General features: G+C 52.9%; 1 protein-coding gene across 3 annotated transcripts in view; it reads left to right on the top strand.

The window, feature by feature from the left end:
• The window catches only part of PTK2B (protein tyrosine kinase 2 beta), a 138718-nt gene that overhangs the window by 113761 nt on the left and 3666 nt on the right, over positions 1 to 21291 (top strand). For 2 of the 3 annotated variants that reach the window (XM_024767720.1, XM_024767719.1), the window contains 20 exons: positions 281 to 355; positions 960 to 1061; positions 1802 to 1919; positions 2466 to 2505; positions 2935 to 2981; positions 3884 to 3934; positions 4490 to 4587; positions 5323 to 5407; positions 5635 to 5735; positions 5979 to 6094; positions 7745 to 7845; positions 8025 to 8114; positions 9242 to 9446; positions 12310 to 12418; positions 13617 to 13682; positions 14321 to 14446; positions 18990 to 19136; positions 19359 to 19394; positions 19763 to 19787; positions 21141 to 21187. In XM_024767720.1, the coding sequence (XP_024623488.1) occupies positions 281 to 355; positions 960 to 1061; positions 1802 to 1919; positions 2466 to 2505; positions 2935 to 2981; positions 3884 to 3934; positions 4490 to 4587; positions 5323 to 5407; positions 5635 to 5735; positions 5979 to 6094; positions 7745 to 7845; positions 8025 to 8114; positions 9242 to 9446; positions 12310 to 12418; positions 13617 to 13682; positions 14321 to 14446; positions 18990 to 19136; positions 19359 to 19394; positions 19763 to 19787; positions 21141 to 21187 (1785 nt within the window). The remainder of the gene's footprint in view (positions 1 to 280; positions 356 to 959; positions 1062 to 1801; positions 1920 to 2465; positions 2506 to 2934; positions 2982 to 3883; positions 3935 to 4489; positions 4588 to 5322; positions 5408 to 5634; positions 5736 to 5978; positions 6095 to 7744; positions 7846 to 8024; positions 8115 to 9241; positions 9447 to 12309; positions 12419 to 13616; positions 13683 to 14320; positions 14447 to 18989; positions 19137 to 19358; positions 19395 to 19762; positions 19788 to 21140; positions 21188 to 21291) is intronic. The other variant, XM_024767721.1, reaches the window with a different exon arrangement.

Genomic DNA, 21291 nt, shown 5'->3' on the forward strand with positions numbered 1-21291 from the left:
CGTAGCATCAGGGCCTCCCTAATGTATCCGAAAATGCAACTAACGCTAAGCCACTTGCCTGACGAAGGGAACTGAAATCTTGGCTCCAACTCTGGGAGGTGGGCAGTGCTGGCAGGGTGCTGGGAGGGGGGTAATCTGTATGGCGGGGTGCGGTTAGGATGGAAGGAGCTGGAGGACCCGGGAGACAATGGCTCGTGTCTAGCTTAGTGAGCTGTTTTCAGATTTCTGAAATATGGGCGGGCAGAGCTGGGGCAACAGCCCATCTCTCCTTTGATTCCAGCAAGGATGGAACATTACTGTGGACCTGGTCATCGGCCCTAAAGGCATCCGCCAGCTGACAAGTCAAGATGCAAAGGTAGAGACAGGTGGGGGGCAGGCCCCACCCAGCCCCAGGCAGAGCCGTCTTCCCCTTTCTGCTGCCTTGTACCCTGGCCTGCCCCATCGGTTCTTCCTCCCCCACTGCTGAGAGCAGAGAGGCCCTTGGTTATCAGTAGCTGTGGAGACGCTGTTTGGGATAACAGCATGGGGCAGATGGTTCTTTACATCCCTGTGACTGTCCCCTGCACAGAGGAGGGGGTCAGGGGTGGTTTGGGGGGGAGGGGAAGAGGGAAGGACACTACTGTTGTTCTTCTGGCTCAGATGAAAGAGTTGCTCTTTCAATGGCAAAATGGGGTAACCATGCCCCGGGGAGTCAAAAGGCCTGGGTCCAGCCCTGGCTCTACCACCCCCTTGGCGTACGACCTTGGGCAAGCCCTGGCTCTCTCCAGGCTAATTGTTTTCTTCTGCAAGGGGCTTGGGCTAGATGATCCTCCTTAATCATCGTTGATTCCCTCTTCATCCCCGTGAGAGACTCCGGTTCTCAGTTCTTTCTTAGGCCCCATCCCCACACCATACTGACCCATCTGCATGGCCTGATCCCAGGAATGGGATGGTCTGAAGGACCCCCTCCTTTCCCACAGCCCACCTGCCTGGCCCAGTTCAAGCACATCAAGTCCATCAGGTGCCTCCCGCTGGAGGAGGGCCAGGCGGTACTGCAGATAGGCATTGAAGGCGCCCCGCAGGTGAGCATCTCTGGGCACCCGGAAGCTTGGAGACATTGGGAACGGCTTCAGGCTGGGAGCCCCTGCTCAGGCCAGCCTGGCCGGGGCTTCCCTGACTGCTGAGATCTTGTTAAGAAAATGGCACCTGGTTCTTAGACAAGGTAGCAGGATGATGATAAATTAAAGAAACTATCTCAGGAAGCAACGTTATTGTTAAAAATGTCAAGAAAGAAGCTGTAGGAGATTGGGGGGGGGCGGGGAGCGGGGGTAAAGTGATCAGAAATCAAGGTGTGGGTCAGAGGTCTAACTTTGAACAAGTGACAACGACTCAGAATCAAGACCTTGGGGCCCCAGGGCTTTTTGTGGGTGGGAGAATCAGAGAGCCCTCAGGCTGTGAACAGTTTGTCTATCTCTCCTTTCATCCGTCTGTCCCCTGCCCCACTCCCTCCCTCTTCCCTTCTCTCAGTTTCTGCTCTTGCATACTGAGCACCTCCTAGGTACAAGGCATGTGCTGTGCCCTGAAGAACCAGAATAAGCCAACCTGGAGCGGCCTTCCTAGAGTGTAGGGTGGTCAGTTGGGAGAGGTGATGAGAGCGCCCTCTGGTGGCGGTGGGAAATGCAAGCTGAGCCCCAGGAGAAGGGCTGATGGCGTCCAGGCCGGGGGGTGGGCAACAGAGTCCTGCAGTTTCTTCTCCAGTCCCTTGGGGTAGACTCTAGCCAAGGGTCTGGGGTCTCATCCTTGGCTGGTCTCTTCCCTGCAGTCCTTGTCCATCAAAACCTCCTCTCTGGCAGAGGCCGAGAACATGGCTGACCTCGTAGACGGTTACTGCCGGCTGCAGGGGGAGCACAAAGGCTCTCTCATCATTCGACCCAAGACAGGTGTGTTTCCACTTGGAGGTAAATTGGACCAACGGGCAGATGGCGGCACAGCTGAGCCAAGCCCCCCCAGAGGCAGAGCGGGAGAAGCTAAACCATTGACTGATATGTGAATGAAGAGGCTTTGGAGGTGTGGGGTTGGGGCTCACCCAGCCCTGTTGGTTGCGCCCCGTGGTCCCATCCTGGGTCCTTGGCTACAGCCTTGGCCCCGCTGGCCAAGGGCGGCATGGGGGCTGGCTTCTAGAGGAGAGGATTTGTAGCCCCGGGAAAATCAAAGCTATTGCCGGAACATGGCTGGTCCCTCCTCTTTGGGGATGGAGTCAGAAAGCAGAGGTCAGGCTGGAACGATTGACAGTGGCAGAGGAAGCCTGAGAGTTTCTTCTACTAAAAAGATTCCAGTTCAGGCCAGACGCCTACCCAGCTTCCACTCCGACTTTCAGGGGCCACAGAAAGGCGGGAGGGATGTCCCTTGTGTTGGCCCCTAGGAGCAGTGCACCCAGGACCCTGTGGCTCTGACTCCAGCTCCCCCTTCTCCTCCCCTCTCCCCAGATGGTGAGAAGCGGAACAGCCTGCCCCAGATCCCCACACTGTGAGTATACCCGGAAGGTGGGGAACTAGCCCCGCACTCAGCCTGTGTCTTCCCAGGAAAAGCAGAACAAACAGGGAGCCTCCCCGCCATGGTTTCTGGTTTCTGGACCCCAGGAGAAAATGCTGGAATCCCAGCATTTCACAAGTGGTGATTTTTCACCAGTAAATTTCTCCCAGAAAATTCATGCAGGGATATCCCTGTGCCCTAATGCCACCTGGCATCATCTTTAGTGGGGGGAGGGGGTGGTATTGTTGCTGTTCCCTCCCTCCTGCCCCCTGGCTGCCTGGGCCATGCTCCCAGGTTACTGCCATAAGGACAGGCTGCTTCTCCAGGCAGGGTGGGTGGGAGAGAGGGGGCTGAGGCTACCCTGGGGGAGCATTGCCAGGCTCTGAGCTCACTTGGCTTCTGCCCTCCCATCTCCCCCTATAGAAACCTGGAGACTCGGCGACCCCACCTCTCAGAAAGCTGCAGCATAGGTAAGCCTGCCCATCTGCTGTCCTCTGCCTGCGCCCAGAGCCTTTCTTCTGCCTGCTCTTGTGACATCATCAAGTATTCCCTCAAAGTTGTAGAAAAATGAACTTCCCCCATGACTGCTCAATGACGGCTTAAAATGTCATTAATCATAACAGTTAACCTATGTTGGGCAGCTAGTATGGGGCACCGTGTTTGTCTTGGTCAGCTCAGTCTCCATAACAAAAACCACAGGCCCAGGGGCTTAAACAACAGGTACTGGTTTCTCACAGCTCTGGAGGCTGGAAGTCTAAGGTCAAGGTGCCAGCATGGCTGGATCCTGGTGAGGGCTCTCTTCCTGGCTTGCAGACAGCCACCTTCTGTGTGTCCTCACATGGTGGAGAGATGGAGAGATCTGGTCTCTCTTCCTCTTCTTCTAAGGACACTAATGCCATCATGGGGTCTCCACCCTCATGACCTCATCTAAACCTAATCACCCCCCAAAGGCCCCAGCTCCAAATACCATCACACGGGATCAGAGCTTCAACATTAGCATTTGGAGGTGGGGACACAACATTCAGTTCATGACAGCATTAAATACATAATAGGTATTATTTTATTTAATCTTTGCATTCCCCAGAAACATTCATTTCACAGAAAAGGAAACAGATTAAAGGAGACAAACCAACTTGTCCCAAATAACAGCCGTGAGCAGCAGTGAGCAAAGGCTTAGGCCGAGGTCCCTGAGCCCTATGGCCACACTGAAATGCCGGACAGCAGCCCAGTTCTTGTTTGGCTCCTCCCCACACCCCTCCCGGTGATGTCAGCTTGGTTCCACTGGCCTGTACGGGGGGAGCCCCACACCTGGTTCCTGGTGGTACCCCCTGAAGCATCTTGCCCATGGGGTGTCCTCCTTCTGTCATTCCAGAATCAGACATCTATGCAGAGATTCCCGACGAGACCCTGCGAAGACCAGGAGGTAGATCCCTGACTGCCCCACCCCACCCCTGCACGTCAACCACAGCCAGGGCGCTGGGAAGTGACATTTGGGGAAACATGTGACACCAAAGGGGGACTTTCTTTCCTTCCTTTGTCCTCTCCCACGTGTGCCTCAGACAAGTACAAAGCTGAGTGAGGCATCTTTGATTTTGAAAGCGGAAATCATTGTTTATATCCCCACACCGTCGAACTTTTGTGTGCCCTGGGGAGGGGTCGGAAGGAACCTAAGCCTGTGGATATGGGACCCAGCCTTCAGAGGGAACAACTCTTCCCCTGTCAGAGACAATGAAACCTTCTAGATCCCCTTTCCCAGCCCAGCCCCTGGATCCTGGCTGAGGGGTTGGCGGGGTGGGGGGAGGGGCAGGTCTGGTAACGCCTGGGCAGGAGGGTGTGGAGCCTGGTGTTAGAGCCTGCAGGTGCTCAGATGCCCAAGGATGCAGGTGTGCAGATTCCCGGGGATGCAGATACTCAGATTCCCAGGGGTGCCAGCTGGTTTCTGCACTCCAGGACTGTCTTGCTTTCTCCACCTGTGCAGGCCCACAGTATGGCATTGCCCGGGAAGATGTGGTCCTGAATCGTATTCTTGGTGAAGGCTTTTTTGGGGAGGTCTATGAAGGTGTCTACACGAGTCACGTGAGTTCCAGCCTCTTCCCTGACACTCCTCCTCTGCTTTTCTGTAGAATGAGAAAGGAGCTTGAATACTCTAGAGTTGGAGGTGGCTGCCGTGGTGTGTGGATCTTCCCCAACTTGGTCTTTGCAGTATTTATGAAATACACAGGGAGTGATGAAAACAAGAGTCATTTCCAGAAAGGCAGCATAGCAGGGATCCAAAGAGAGGCAGCACCTGCCGGGGGGTGACTGACTCTTGGTGGGAGAGCTCGACGGGGAGGCGCCATGTAATGCGGTTGTGAGAAAAGGAAGGGTGGGATCTGAGGCCGCCGAGGGGGCGGGACAAGGTTTGCCTTTGTGGTTGTGCTTCTACCAGGCCTGGGGGAAAAGCCAGAGCAGAGGAAAGGGGCAGCAAAAATGTCAAAACCAATGATAAAGAGAAAGAGACCAGGACGCCACGTCTGACAATGACCTTGCACGTGCCCCAAACAAGCCCACTGACTTTGGGCAGATCACGTGGCCCCTCAGGCTCCATGTCTTCATCTGGACAGCCCAGGGCTCAAGGGATCTGATCTTGAAAGTTCTTCCAGTCCTGATCAGGAAGAAGGGGGTGGGGAGGGGAGAAGGGGAAGAGACAGAGGAAGAGCAGGCTTTGTGGAGACCCAGACATCACCTGTTTCCCTGTGGGAAGACCGTGGGAACGCCGGGGAGGGAAGTGCTGGGCGGGACTGAGGGGCCCTGGGCACACTCTCGTTGCAGAAAGGGGAGAAAATCAACGTGGCTGTAAAGACCTGCAAGAAAGACTGCACTCTGGACAGCAAGGAGAAGTTCGTGAGTGAGGCAGGTAGGCGTCCCCGAGGAGGCCCCCAGACCAGGAGCTGGAAGAGGCCCGAGACTGTGCAGACCCGGAGACAGGGAGGGCCCGGAGCGAGGGCCGGGAGGCCACGGACAGCACTGGCGCCCACAGGGGAGGAGGGTTGCGCCGCTGTCTCCAGGTTAGACCAGCCAAGCCCGATTCTCACCTTGGACCTTAGAAGGGCTCGGGCCCGTCTCTCTCGCCGCCACTTTCAGTGATCATGAGGAACCTGGATCACCCGCACATCGTGAAGCTGATCGGCATAATTGAAGAGGAGCCCACCTGGATCATCATGGAACTGTACCCCTACGGGGAGGTGAGCTGGAGGGGCCCGAGGAGGACCCTTGCGATGACAGCTGGGCTGCAGTGGAGCAGGGCCTCGGGGGGCGGGGGATGCGCTCAGAGCCAGGGGGCCCTTAACTCCCAGCTGAAAGAGCCCAGAGGCCATTTGCAGAGGAAGTTGCCAGATAGTCCTGCCACCTGGGTGTGCCCTCCCCCTCCCCCCAGCTCCATGCCCTGGCCCGGGCAGGGTCCTCAGGGCATCTTCCCCTTCCTGCAGCTGGGCCACTACCTGGAGCGCAACAAGAGCTGCCTGAAGGTGCTCACTCTTGTCCTGTACTCGCTGCAGATCTGCAAGGCCATGGCCTACCTGGAGAGCATCAACTGTGTCCACAGGTGGGGCTGGGGGTGGGGGAGCCTGGAGAGGTTGGGGTCAAGCAGGGCTTTGTAGCCGCACAGAACAGGGCTGAAGGCCTGGCTTTGGTCCTGCCTGTGTGACAGTGTGATCACCTTCTCTGAGCCCATCTCCTCCTCTGAAGAGTAGGACAGCAATATGTTCCTCCCAGGATTGCCATTAAGAGGAGATCTGAAGTCCAAGGTGTCCGCCTGTAACTCAGTGCTGTCTAGGCCGCCTCCCTGGGGGTCCAGGAAGTCACTTCCCTGCTTGCTCCTCGCTTGCTGTCCTCCAGCAGTTCCATTTGGTGGCACCTGCCAGGCAGGAGAGACTGGGTCCTGGCAGCGCTGGTATGATCTTGGGGTCTGGGTCCTGCCATCCCAAGTGGCTGGCACTGCCCTGGTCCCCGGCACCTCCAGGCTGCCAAGACCAATCCTCCATCTGGCTGTGGAGCTGGCCCCTTCTCCACCTGGCTTTGTCCCCATTCCCTGAAAGGAGGTCCCCACCATTGGGAACATGATCCCCTGGAGGAGACAGACGGGGTGCTCTCAGAGCCCTGGGGTGAGCGGGTGAATTCTTCAATCCAACCCTATTGACCTCAGATATGTGGCCGTATGGATGACACTACACAAAGCTATGTCGGGGGATATGAACATTCATTCACTCACTCATGCAACTAATATTATCGAACTCCTCCCGTGGGCCTCCAGCCACTGTCCTAGGCTCCGGGATGAAGTAATAATCAAAACAGACAAGAATTCCTTTCCTTGTGAAGCTCACATTCTAGCATCTTCTAGGGTGAATAGTCATGGGGCAAAGGTGGTAGGATACCAGATTTGCAGCTTTGTGTGAAGTTGTCGTGCTTTGAAGTCATCTTTTCAATAATAAAGAAAAACAGTAGGGAGTGGAGCCTGCCTGGGAGAAGCAAGAGACAAGCCAGTTTGGGGCTAGAAGTGATGCTGGGAGCATGAGGTAACTGAGTCAGCGAGGGCTCCTGGGGGTGGTGAGAGCTCGGCTCTGGGCTGATGCCTTTCCCAACCGGCCAGCTGCTGGGCACGTTCCACCAGCTCTCTGCCCCAGTCTCCTCCTCTGTACCGGGGTTCTGAGGGTCTCTGTGTCATGGCTCAGGTGTGTGTAGTCTTTGGAGGGTCCTGGCTAGCCCAGGGCTCCCTGGAAGTGAGATGTGAGCGGCTGCTGGAATCACAGAACGAGAAGAGGTTGTTAATTGTGACCAGGAGAGCGGTTGGGCTTCTTCCCTGAAGCGTCAGCAGGGTGATGGCATCCCTGGCAGAGGGGACAATACAGGCTGCAGGGCGGTGACTGGAGCAAGTCTGGGGAACCGAGACAGGCTTGGAGGTGGAGACGCGGGACAAGGGGTGATGGGGACAGGACTCAGCAACGAGATGGAGGGAGACGACAGGCATGTGTGTGGCAGGGACGGTGGGCCAGCCGAGGCTCCCACCTGAGCTGGGCTCCAGCCAGACGGCTCGTGGGTCCAGGAAGGACAGACCGACAGAAGCTGCCCGATTCTGCTCCGGAGGCCGGGGCCCTGAAGCTCTCTTCTCTTTTGCTTCTCTGTCCATCTGTCTGTCTGTCTGTCCCCCTGAAGCATTCTCAGCTGACTCACCTGTGTCTTTGCCTCTTCCCTCCAGGGACATCGCTGTCCGGAACATCCTGGTGGCCTCCCCTGAGTGTGTGAAGCTGGGGGACTTTGGCCTTTCCCGGTACATTGAGGATGAGGAGTATTACAAAGGTGAGGAGCAGGTGGTGTTACGGCTTTGTCCCCTCGAGGGGTCGCTGAAGCCAAAATTCCCTCAAAATGTGACTGTTAGGCAAGCCCAGGCCAACAGTCTCTGGAGACTAGGCTGCATTTCTGCATAAATCTGGATCTCCTTCTCTAATAATTACTGTAAACCCTCTGTCCACCCAAAGCTTCTGTGACGCGTCTCCCTATCAAATGGATGTCCCCCGAGTCCATTAACTTCCGCCGCTTCACGACAGCCAGTGACGTCTGGATGTTTGGTGAGTGGACTTCCTGGAGGGCGTGGAAAAGTGTTCGATTCTCACCTCTGTGGCCAGGTTAAGAGGGGGCACAGGAAGCAGGGGTCTGGCCCCCCAGGTTCTGTTCTGCTACAGCCACTGAGAAGTCCCAGAAGTGGGCAGGCCAGTGGTGGGTCGGGGGTGACATGGGCTAAGGGCCAGCCTGGGTTCATCTTCCCAGAAAAGGCTCTTGAGATGAGCATGTGCTCCACCAACCAGCCCCGGGACTAAGGTGGGCCACCCTGGAGGGGATCCTCAAAGGCAAAGCTGAGGTTTTCTCCGAGAACGAGGTGCAGGGTGAGGTGAAAGCAAAACCAGGTGACAGATGGACAGCCGCTTACAGAGCACACAGCTGTGTAGATTCTCCCTCTCAGATCCCCAGAGCCAGCCCAGTAAAATCTCATTATTATTCTTCCCATTTTCCAGATGAGGAAACTGAGGCTCAGGCAAGTCAGGGGATTGCCCGTGATCACATAGGCAGCAAGCATTGGTGCTAGGCTTTGAACACCAGCTTTCTTTCTTTCTTTCTTTCTTTTAATTAATTTCTACTGGAGTCTAACTGCTTTACAGTGTTGTGTCCGTTTCTGCTGTACAGCAAAGTGAATCAGTTATACATCTACATCTATCCCCTCTTTTTTAGTTTCCCTTCCCATTTAGGTCACCACAGAGCCCTGAGTAGCGTTCCCTGTGCTATACAGTAGGTTCTCATTAGTTATCTATTTTATACATAGTAGTGTATATACGTCCCAACTGACATATATACCAGCTTTCTGTTGGAGGTTCCACCCATTCCTAAGAGAAGGCACCAGTGGTCCCAATGATGTGCCTTTGATGGTCCCCTCCACATCCCACAGACCCTAACAGCTCCGTGTGGAAGGGGCCGGGGGGTGGGGGGATTAGTTCGCTTATGGATGCAGGTGATTGGTCCCTTGGTGGACCGCCATAGTGATCAAGATTCCAGGGATGCTATAGGGGGAACGAAGGAAGGCAGGGCGGTCCCTGGCAGGCGCTGAATGCGGACTGCCCGGTTGTTCCTGGGGAGGGTGGGCTGCCTCTCTCGGTAAGAGTCCCCTCAGCAGGGGCCCTGAGACGTCTCCTCCCGCCCTCAGCCGTATGCATGTGGGAAATCCTGAGCTTTGGGAAGCAGCCCTTCTTCTGGCTGGAGAACAAGGATGTCATCGGGGTGCTCGAGAAGGGGGACCGGCTGCCCAAGCCTGACCTCTGCCCACCTGTTCTCTACACCCTCATGACCCGCTGCTGGGACTACGACCCCAGTGAGCGGCCCCGCTTCACTGAGCTTGTGTGCAGCCTCAGGTGAGCAAGGAGGCCGGAGGGGGCTGCAGGCCCAGGGCCTCTGAAAAGGAGGCCTCCTCTTCAATAGCGCTTACAGGTTTACAACATCCTTCCTTAAACAAGATGCAGCCGGCGTCCTGGTCCCCTCCGAGGGAGGAGGGAATTCAGGCTCAGCTGGTGACTCAGTGCCCAAGGCATGGCAGGTGGGGCTGGGACTTGCCCTGGGACCGCCCCCACCTCATCCCACCCCCTGGCCAGCACAGCGCCATGTGTCCAAGTGGAGTTAGCCCATCCTCCCAGGGGAGGAGGCCTTACAGAGGCTCAGTGCTGTGTCAAAGGCAGGAGGCTGAAGCCAAGTTCACTGTCAGATATATGAACTCAGAGACGCAGAGTGGGGTCAGCCGCACCATCTCTGCATCTCTTAACCGCGAGCACAGGGCGTTGCTCCTAGTATGTGCCCAGAAGATATATTTTAGGTTTGAATTCAAAGGCTGCATCGGACTTTCACTGCAGTGCCTGTGCTCTTTGCTGAGGTTTGGGGTGCATCTTACAGGCAACCAGCCTGGGCACGGGACCTGCTTCCCTGGCAGCACCACTGTGCCTTTCCTCTGCCTCTGATTGTTCCCCCCAGACAGCAGGCAAAGGAGTGATTTTTGGCTGTGAAGACAGTGACAAGGCATCCCCTGTCCCTTCTGAATGAAGCACTGGTGGCCTGAGGGTCTGATCCTTCTCAGGTGCCCAAGAGCCATTACCCCCGGGTGCTGGGAGGTCCTTGGTGAAGGTTGCTGTTGGAGAGCCTTTTAGAGGGTAATCCTGTTTCCTTGGTGGCCCGCCTGCCACCAGTGCCCCCTTGGGGGGTCTGACTTCTTTTGTCATCCTTTTTAGGACAAGGGTCAGCAAACTTTTTCTACAAAAGGTCAGACAATAAATATTTGTGGTTTTGCAAGCTATACAGTCTCTGTTGAAACTACTCAACTCTACCGTAGCTCGGAAGCAACCGAAGACGATACATAAAATGAATGACTGTAGCTGGGTTTCAGTGACATGTTACTTGTGGACACTGAAATTGGAATTTCATGTAATTTTGACATGTCCTAAAATAGTTTTCTTTTAATTTTTTTGAATCATTCAAACATGTGAAAACCATACTTAGTTTAAAGCTACACAAAAATAGGTAGGGGACCGTATTTGGCCTTGTGGGCCTGGTTTGCTGGCTCCTACGTTAGGGAACCTAGTGTTTAATTAATGTTAAATACTGCAACTTTAAACACTGTTGTCAACATGTGGGCCTTTTTTTCGGAGAAAGAAAATAGCCCCCAGAAACTGCCTTGTGGGGAGGAGCCCCAGGGGGAGGCTGGGAACCCCAGGTCCAGGCAATGGGAGATATGCTGCATTTGTTTGCAGGCAGGGCTCCAACACAGTCTGCAAGACCTCCAGCTTAGAAGGCCTCTCTGTTCCTGACTCTCTCTTCTTTGACGCTCCTGATTAATTCTAGACTCATCTGTTGGTCCCTTATAAGGGAGATTTGAGAAGCCAAAGGGTTCCGGCAGAAAAGTGTTTGAAAGACGTAACTTGAGGGTGTCAGAAGCTCTGGGGTCACGGGGTCTTCATTCATTCTGGAGGCTTGAGACGCATGGGGAGCCTCTCAGATGACCCTGATGACCCCAGGATACCTCCCTCAGGCCCCAGCCTGGTGGTCCTCCACTGGAGCTAAGAAAGGATTTCATGAGGGCTTCCAATCTTTGGGGGTAGGAAGAACCCTCTCAATGTTGAATTTTGAGAACTCTTCCATGTAACGTACACTTTTAGAATCCACTGATTGACAGAATGCAGTAAGCCGTATAATGAAGTTTTTACTTCACACAATGTAATGCATATACATCTGAAAACACAATACCAAACATTATATATTTAGTAGTACTGTTAAAAATTATTAAAGGAGACAATTTAAGTGACACAGACAAACTTTATTTAACACTCCATGAAGTGGCAGTCTCCGTGCCCAAGGGCCAGGGTGCAAAATGGGGTGGAAGTCAGGACACTTATAAGATAAAGAATAAGGAACAAGGAAGAGAAAAATAGAGGATGAATAGAGAACAGGAAGTACGTATAAAGCGCAGAGCTGGTTTGGCATTTGGGTTGGCCAACTGGGTGGTACTTTGTTTCTGGTCAAGCAGAGCATTTAGAGGGACACGAAAGTTATCTGCATTTTGGCTTGCTGACGTGACCCCCTGGGCAGTAGCGGCTCCATCCTGGGCTTAGACATTTATTTCAACAGCACATAATACTTGTCTACAGACGGTGCTTGGTACACGTGTGAACGTGTGGATTCACGGACCCCCTGTAATTATTCGAGTCCTCTGAGGTCTGTGATTCCCAGGTTGGGAACCACCGGATTGGGTTAAAAAGGCAAGAAGCATGCACTTAGCTAATCTGGGAGGGAATCCACCACCCTTTCCCATTAGCACACACCAGGAATGCATGGGTGGGAGGTTTAATGAAAAATAGGAGACGTAGAGCACGGGCCTCTGTCGTGAGGTTGTCTGGGACATCAGAAATCTATACAGGTGATCAGTGCCAGTAGGAGGGACAGGAGGGCAAGAGGCATGGGGACATGGGCAGGAGACACACTCGCACTGTCCGGTTGGGCTAGGACTCGTTCTCCGAGGACCTTTCCCCACCCTGGACCCATTCCGTGATCCTCCCAGCCTCGGTGAGGGGGGCTGCAGCATCCATATTGCAGCCTGTCTCCGAGGGGTCTCCCCAGTGCATTCTGCAGAGGACTTGGGAATGGGGTCCGGACTGTGGTGGAACACAGAGAGGAGCCCCCAGTAGCATTTTTGACCCTGTTTCTCTCTCCTTATCTGACCTGACTCCCCGGCAGTGACATTTATCAGATGGAGAAGGACGTCGCCATAGAGCAGGAGAGGAACGCTCGCTACCGACCTCCCAAAATCTTGGAGCCCACGGCCTTCCACGAACCCCCACCCAAGGTGAGCCAAGCCCTGGCCTCACTGGCCCCATGAATCACAGCAGAGCTGGGCCCCTGTGCGGCCCCTCCCAGGCCTCGCTGCATAACTCCCCTCACAGCATAGGTAGGATCGCACCCTATGGTCCTCTCAGCCCTTCGACCCAACCATCCATCAGCACATCGGCAGGTGGAATCTGAGACAGCAAGAGAGCAGGCACCTTGTGGGATGGCTGCAGCAGGGGATCACCCCAGAAATGTTTCCCTTGAGAGACTGGAGCACTTTTCCTTTTCGTGTTTTTACCCTTGAGGGTACATGATGGGGAGCATCCTTGGGCCCCTGAGGTGCAGCCTCCCATGTCCGTGGCATCTCTGGGCACAGGAGCCAGTGCCCCGCTGCCCCGCTATTAGGTGGGTGGGTTGCGAGGGACCATGCCTGTAGTAGTCAGCTTGGGGTGCCATACAAAACACCACGGACTGGGCGGCTTAAAAAACAGATAGTGTGGAGGCTGGGAAGTCCAAGACCAAGGTGCTGGCGGATTCCCGTCTGGTGAGGGCTCTCTTCCTGGCTGGCAGATGGCCACCTTCTCGCCAGCGAGCTCTGGTGTCTATTATTATCATTATGGTTTTGTTGTTATTAGGACACTAATCCCATCATAGGGGCCCTACCCTTGTTACGTCATCTGACCCTGATTACCTCCCAAAGGCCCCATCTCCAAATACCTTCACACTGGGGGTTAGGACTTCAGCATATGAGTGGGGGGGAGGGCGACACTCGGTCCGTAACAAATCCCTATGGATGCAGGGCCTTTTTCACTGTCCCCCTTGCCTGCTGTCAGGCCCAGCTCAGTTTTCATCCCCTCCATGAAGCTGCTGTGGGTGCCTGAGCCTTCCATGACCTACCTCTGGATGTCTGTGGCTCTTGAGTGCTAATTTGGCAGGCACTCCCACCTCCGTGGAGGCTACACACAGAGATCAGTAACCCCTCCAATTAGCGGTAGCCCCCAGGAGGGCAGAGAGGCTGGCCTCTTTGTACCCTCCCATCACTCAGTAGTAACAGATGCGCAGTTAGTGGACGCATATGATTTTAATGATAACTTTGTTTCTCATCTTCTTCATCCTGAACGAGCCCGACCTGTTTCCTACCTGATATTCCCCTTGGTGAGCTGTGCTCACTCAAGGAGAGAGACAGGGACTGACTCATTTCTGTGTTCTCTCTCCAGCCCAGCCGGCCCAAGTACAGACCCCCTCCACAAACCAACCTTCTAGCACCCAAGCTGCAATTCCAGGTAAACATGTAACCAGAGGGCTGGGGCGGTTCAGGGCTATTCCTCATCTCGGTCCTTCCTGAAATTCCATCCTCGTGCCTTAGAGGAGCAGTAGTCAGCTGTTTGGGCAATGGAGACGGCCTGCATTGGCTCTTCTCGGGTACCCAGAAAAGAATTAACATACCCTTTACGATGTTTAAACATACCCTTTTGCGATGTTTAAAATAGTGGGGGTTTTTTTAAGGTGTGTATTATATATACACATACCTGTGGGTTAATCATATCTGTCAAATTTGTAACATGATGATGGAATATAACTCCTTTCTGAAGAGTCCTGAAGGAGGAGACGTACTCAGTAGGTCAGTAACACACATGGACCCATGGTATGCACCACGTCACAGGGAGGGCTGTTGGATGGAAGAGAGACCACCGTGTCTGTGCTGACTTCTAGCCAAGAGCCGTGTATGTCGCTCCGCCGTGTCTCCCAAACGGGGCCAATGAAATGCCCACACCTTGTTCTTTATTACCTCCTGGAGAGCGAGTCCTGTTTCTCCCATGGAGCTCTCGTATCGTTTCTTTGTGCTCGTGTTTGTAGCAGCTAATTATCCACCTTCTTGCCTTGTCCCTGTGCCTGGTGCTTCTTTGCTTCTCCTGAATAGGTCCCTGAGGGTCTGTGTGCCAGCTCGCCCACGCTCACCAGCCCTATGGAGTATCCATCTCCCGTAAACTCTCTGCACACCCCACCTCTCCACCGGCACAATGTCTTCAAGCGCCACAGCATGCGGGTAAGAGGGCTCTGCATGCTGGGTCCCAGCCAGGACCGAAGAGACTGCTAGAGGGAGGTACCTGGGATACCGGGAACCGCACATCCTTGGGCTCAGGAGGTGCCCTCCATGTACCAGTCAGGCCACTGAGGTGCTCTGTGACTCCCTCTCCTCTGCAAGCACATCAGAGTTAAGGGGCCAAGCCAGGTGCTGCTCTTGAGGACACCAGCTGGACCCAGACCCGCCCCATCCCTACTCTGGTACTGTGGCGAAGGATGTAAAATCTGCCCCCCCTCCTTCAGCCCTGGCGATAGTGTGATAGCTCATGGGAAGAGGGCAATCAAGCCTGATGGTGCCGGAAAAGTGAAAGATGCTGGAGGTCCGCCCTGCTCTGCCCTTCCTGTCTGATTGCTGTGGTTGTTCAATCTCTCCTCAGTCAAAGGAAAGGCTTCCTTGTGGCTGCCACTCCTGCTGCTTTGCAAAAGTTGCTGCTGTACGAGAAGGGGCTTGGGGGCTAGTGTGGGGCTAAGCCACACCCTCCCCAGTCACCTCTTTATTTTCAGCTGCCAATGAGGCCCTGAGTATTTTGTGGACTAGCTTCTAATTGTCTTGTTAAAACAAACAAACAAACAAAAGCACCTCTGCCTGTCCACTTGTAACTCGTCCTCACCCATCTTCTCCTTCAGTGCAAATGGTCCCCGTGGTCAGTTGCCATGAACACTTGATATATTTTACTAAACGGAGTCTTGATATGTGACATAACAGACTAAAACCCTTATTATTTTAGCTCTAACTCCATTACCATGCATGATATTTCAGGCTCACCATATAAGACTCTAAAAATTGAGGGGAAACTACATTTCTATTATAATACATTTACAAAATGTGGGAAAGTATGTTGAGATATCCTATATGCCGTTATTCTTAATTTAGTAAAACTTTGAAATGATTAAGATAACTTCGAATTCTAGGCAGCGAGATCTTAGTGGAATCAATATCTCCCTGACCTAGCTCATTTTTCTCTTTTACATTAATTTAACCAATTTATATCTTAGCATATACTTAACGATAATAAAACTGCATTTTTAAGCACGCACTATCATTTAGGCAGTGTTCAATTCCTCCACTCTCCTGCCCTTGACTCTTTATTCATAATTAATTGAGCTTTAGTGAGATTGGCTTTAAAATGCATCCTTTCAGTAAGAAGGTATTTTGTACATTTGAGGGATGGCACTGCCTTTGTCTAATCCCTGACTCACCGTAAGGACTTTGTTCAGTTCCGTGAAGACAGACTGTGCGGCAGGAAAAAAAGACCTTTTCTGTCAGGGGTTTAGAAGTACTTGCCACGAGGAAAGTCTGCCTAAAATAACACAATGCGCACTTCTTAAAATAAGCAAAAAAAAAAAAAGTTAAAAACATAAACTCCATTTCATGGTATACATCAGAAACATCGAGAAAGCCTCTTCCAGGCAGAATGCTGAAAAGGTATAATAGGCTCCCTGCAAAGCATTTGAAAGCATTTAACAAAAGTCAGAGATTTCTGTTCCCACAAAACAATTTTTCTACCGACTAACTCTATTGCCTGACTCATCTGAGAATCTGTGGGATTCCATACCAGAGTCAGGATGGCAGCAATCTCCCTCCTGAAGACCTCACAATTGAGGTTGAAAATAATAGAATTCAATAAACAGCACCTTTTTAAAGGGACACTTTGCTGGGCTCTGTCCTAGGTTCTGAAGGGAGAACTGCCTTTAGTGAGCTTACCATCAGCCAGAAGGAACAGGGCAAGTGCATACTTGCCTGAAATGCAAACCAGAAAGCTGTGAGTAGCACATAGAGGTACAGTGAAAGTGCAGTGGGAGCTCAGAGGGAAAAACAACTCTTTCCGGCTTCTTTTCTGCAGCTGGGCGTCAGTGGATGGGGAAGATTCGGAGGGGAAAATACTGGGATGCAGGGGATGAAAGAGGCAGAGCATCGGTTGGAGCCAAGATTGAGTGATGGGAAACCATAGGATGAGTGCAGGAGCTGTTTTTCTAAAACAAGGCAGGTGCGTGTGGAGGTAGAAATAAGACTGGCAGGACGGGGGGTAGCCAATTTATAAAAGGTGTCAAAGCTTATCAGAGTCTTTTTAAAACACCACAAGGACCTGATTTCTCTTAAAAATGACCAGCAATGTAAGCATTCATTGCCTGATAAGAACACCTGAGGTATACTTCAGACAAGTAAGCCCTGAAGAGGTCCAATTCAAAATAATAATAATAATTTGCTCCTTGAGTGTTATGAGACAATTGGAAGACATAGGAACACATCTACCGATGCATGTTAAAATATTTGGTAAGGTGGTGATCAGGCCTGGCGCATGCTAGACATTTGAGCGGTAGGAATCTTCTTTTGGCAATTACAAAACTACATACTGTTTTCTTGAGTCTGGCAACTCCTTCTACCGGTATTTACTCTAGTCTTCCTCAGTCCGTACATTTTTCTTATACCTGGAGATTCCCAACTCTATCTTCAGAATGTTTGACACTTAGTTTCTATTTGTCACTATTTGTCACTAGCCTACGGTAACATGCCATTGTGTTTGCAGGTGTTGGCATTTAACTGAGGACATTTACAGCCTTAAAATCCCCTCATTTGGGGGCATCAGCTGTTGTGAAGTAAATCTTATTTATTTTTATCAATTCTATGGTTATGAACTACTCTTATGTTCTGAAATTTGTTTTACTAAAATAAGATCTAACTCAGTAGCTCTCAACTCCAAGGGGACATTTGGTGACATCTGGAGACATTTTTCTTAAACAACTGGGGAGGTGCTGTAGGCGTCTAGTGGGTGGAGTTGCTGTAAGCATCCTCCAGGGTATAGGAAATCTTACCCCCCGATAGTGAATTATCTGGCCCCAATGTTAATTGTGCTGAGGTTGAGAAACCCCATTCTATTATTGGTTACTTGGACCCATGAGAACAGGGACACTGCATATTTAACCATCACTGCCCTCCCAGCACCCAGCTCCATCCCTGCCACATAGTAGCTGCTTAATAAACAGTTACTGAATAGAGTAACGAACAAAGACTATTTCAGCAAGAAAATAAACTTAAGATGAGAAGTATTGTTAGAAACTGAGAGCAGTAATTGTAGCTGAACAAGCCTAGGAGAAACATACCAGTGTAACTATTTTCAAACTGTGTGTTATATTCAAGTGTGTTTTAGAGACTTTGGTGGGAAAATCTTTTTTAGAGGCTTGGCAGAGACTATGCCTTGCTAAAGTAGAGTGAGAATAATTTTTAGCATTTTATGTAAGTGACTTGTATGTAAACTGGCCAGTTCAAAGGAAAGGATCTGAGTGGCTTGCCAACCTGAATGTCATGGAAAGGTCACATGTCCCTGGCAAAGGCCGCCCCAGGATATATGCAATCTAAAGAATGCCAATAACACTCCTATGTCCAGGAGACCCAAGTAATCTTGTGTAGCAGAAAAAATGCAAGCCAGTTTAAAGGGACTGAGCAGATATTTATATAAATGAACCCTGGGGAAGATTGAGGGAAGAGAACTAATAGGAAAACATGCAACACCTTGTGTTTAAGAAATAGCAGGTAGAACTATGAATAGATCCAAAGCCCCACAAATGAGTTAAAACAGGGTTAGATTAATAAAGGTAGGGAGAGGGCTTCGCTGGTGGCGCAGTGGTTGAGAGTCTGCCTGCCGATGCAGGGGACGCGGGTTCGTGCCCCGGTCCGGGAAGATCCCACATGCCGCGGAGCGGCTGGGCCCGTGAGCCATGGCCGCTGAGCCTGCGCGTCCGGAGCCTGTGGTCCGCAACGGGAGAGGCCACAGCAGTGAGAGGCCCGCGTACTGCAAAATAAATAAATAAAAATAAAATAAAAAATAAAGCTAGGGAGAGGAAGCATTTATTGCTTATCTGTAGATCCTTATTTCTCTAAATTGTGTTCTTCACTTTATCTCTTAGCTCATGCATTTGTTTTAACCTCTGGTTAAATAACCCAAGCTGCTTTCTTAATAAAGAGTATGTTGTAATAAAGAGGCATGATCAGATGGGTGCATGCTGTCGCTCCTCCTCTCGGGCCCCACCCCACTGTGGGCAGCTTTGGGGGAAAACACACCACTGTTCCTCGAAGCTTCCAGACCCGCCACCGCGGTCTTAGGTGGCCATAAGGTCCCAAGGCTTCCCAGAGGGCTGGCTTTGCATTTCCAGCTGTACTAAGTGACAGTAGCCATGACAAATGCCAACTGAGAAAATACTATTAGGACAGTTATTTGAAAATAAAATGGTAGTGACAGATCACGTGATCGTTTGAAAACAATGCCTGTTAAACTATGCGCTTGGGTTCGGCATTTCACTGACACACAGGCATGTGTTTGCGGCTGACGGACCCACAAATAACTGTCTGCATAGATGGCTGCAGATTTAAGGACAACTTTACAAGAAAAAAGCAGCCGGTGAGGCCAAGGCGTGTGGCTCCCGCAAAGCTCTCCGGAGGGTTGTCCCTCCTGGGTGTGGGGACTGGACTTACTGTGTCCTCTCCTGTCTCCCTGCTGTCCTCCCAGGAGGAGGACTTCATCCGACCCAGCAGCCGAGAGGAGGCCCAGCAGCTGTGGGAGGCCGAGAGGGTCAGGATGCGGCAGCTCCAGGAGAAGCAGCAGAAACAGATGGTGGAAGATTACCAGTGGCTGAGGCAGGAGGAGAGATCCCTGGTGAGCAGCCGCTGAGCCCCGGGGCGGGAAGGGACGCATTCCCTGCGGTGCTGCTGGGCACGTTCTGATAACCGTGCTCCCCTGGGAGAGATGTCCAGGCCGCCGTGTCACTTTGTGTCCCCTTTCGCCTCCCCAGCTGACTAGAGTGAGCGCTCTCCATGCATCCTTGGGGGTTTTAGTTCTAGAATCCTAAGTCCTCTGCTTTGGTTTCCTCCTCTGCAGGACCCCATGGTTTACATGAATGACAAGTCCCCGTTGGTAAGTCACCGCGAGAGGTCTCTGCCTTAGGGGGAAGGCCTGGGAGGGCCTGGCAGTCAGCGGGGGGACCCTGGCTCCAGGCCTGTCCATCTCTTCCTTTCTGCCTCTCACCTCAGGAGCACATCTTTCCCCTTCACTCTGATCTCCACAGGCTCCTTCCCTGAGCTCACACTTGAGCTGCACCCTTAGCGCCGCCTTCCTTGGCCACAGGGCCCCCAGGTCACTTCCGGTCAGGAGGTCCCCAGGTCCTCCTAGAGCTAAGATCTCTAAACCTCTAAATGGACCCCTGGGGGTGGGGAACAGGCCAAGGAGGGATGTGGGTGGTCCCAGGGCCGCATCAGTGACCTGTTCTCTTTCCTTCCTTCCAGACCCCAGAGAAGGAGGTCGGCTACAGTAAGTGCGAGCGCCCTTCCTCTTGGCGGGAGTTTCCTCTTGACATCTTGTGAGCAGCCGCCACCCCTGCCCAGGGCAGAGAGCGGCAAAGGGAGTGTGTTTGCAATTGGAAGAAACGTCTGCCCTGTCTGAGCTCAGAGTGTGCAGAGAAGCACGGTTTGGGAGTTGATATCCACCACCTCCCACCCTCCACCCCACCCCATCCCCCTCCGTCTGCCGCCTGTTCCCACCTCTCTGGGTGGCTGCATTTATTTTGAGGAGTTGGTGATCCTATCTCCCACCCACTCCGTTGGAGGCTCTAAAGTAGCTCCACCCATCTCTCCCAGGTGACTGCTCCTCCCCAGGCCCCAGGGACAGAAGAGAGAAAGAGGGCGGGGCCCACTGAGCCCGCAGGGTCTTTCCTGGAGCCAAAAGGCCCTCTGCTGCAGGCTGGCCGGGTGGAGCTGGCAGTGAGCCAGGCTCTTCTTCACCGTGGGGTGGGGGGACTGATGACTGTGGTGATGGTGACAAGCACTGGCCCAAGGTGCTGAAAAATGTCAACTCGTTTAATCCCACAGCAGTCCTTCCTATATGACAGGTACAATTTCTTATGATGCCTATTTTACAAAGGACGTGAAACAAGCGCAGGAAGGTCAAGTGACTTACCCACAGTGATTAGCAGAGCTCAGATCTGCTCAGATTTGAGCCCAGGCAGTAGTCTGGCTCCTGCAGGGTCCCTTGTGAGCGAACCGTCCATTTGACAGAAGACAGTTAAGGGCCTGGGACCGTCAGTAAGTTGCCCCGGGGCACCCAGCTCCCTGGTGGCAGAGGTGAGAGTGGACCCAGGTCTTTTGACGTCTACTTCAGGCAGCTGCGCGGGGCTTGTGTGTGCCTTTGCTCACCAGAGTGGGGAGAAAATAGCATGCTGCTTCTACCAGTTCACTTCCTTGACCCCACCCACCCCGAATGGTCAAAGCAGACAAGAGGGAAGCCTCGCAGATCTGCACAGCAGCTGTTGCACCTGGGCGGGGCTCCACGGACACCTGCTGCCTGCAGAGTGGGCTTCTCCCTCATGACTGTCGAGGTCAGGGTGTCAGGGCCCAGGGTGCAGCAGCCCCGAGGCTGGAACAGCCCCTGCCATCACTCCATCTCTGCGTGACTTTGGCTTTTTCTGTCTTTGAAATCCCTGACTACAGAGGACCAGGGAGGCCAGAGGTTATTTTCCCCACCATCGTCCTGGAATTCGGGTTTCATTTCCCCGGGTCTCCTCGTAGTAGTGGAGAGGGGCTTTGCTGGGTTAGCAGCAGGTACGAAGGGAGGGGTCGGGGTGCTGAGAACACCCTGCGCTCATTGTCTCCCCCTCCCCCCTTGCAGCGGAGTTCACGGGCCCCCCAGAGAAGCCACCGAGGCTGGGCGCGCAGGTACGTGCTGGCTCTGCTGAAGCTGGCCTTGTCTAAGGCCGCACAGCTAATTCATAAAAAAGCAAAGGGAAGGCCAGTGCCCCGTCTCCCGTGGCCCCTCCCTG

The sequence above is a fragment of the Neophocaena asiaeorientalis genome, unplaced genomic scaffold (assembly GCF_003031525.2).
Source record: "Neophocaena asiaeorientalis asiaeorientalis breed wild unplaced genomic scaffold, Neophocaena_asiaeorientalis_V1.1 scaffold523, whole genome shotgun sequence".
NCBI classification, from domain to species: Eukaryota; Metazoa; Chordata; class Mammalia; order Artiodactyla; family Phocoenidae; genus Neophocaena; species Neophocaena asiaeorientalis.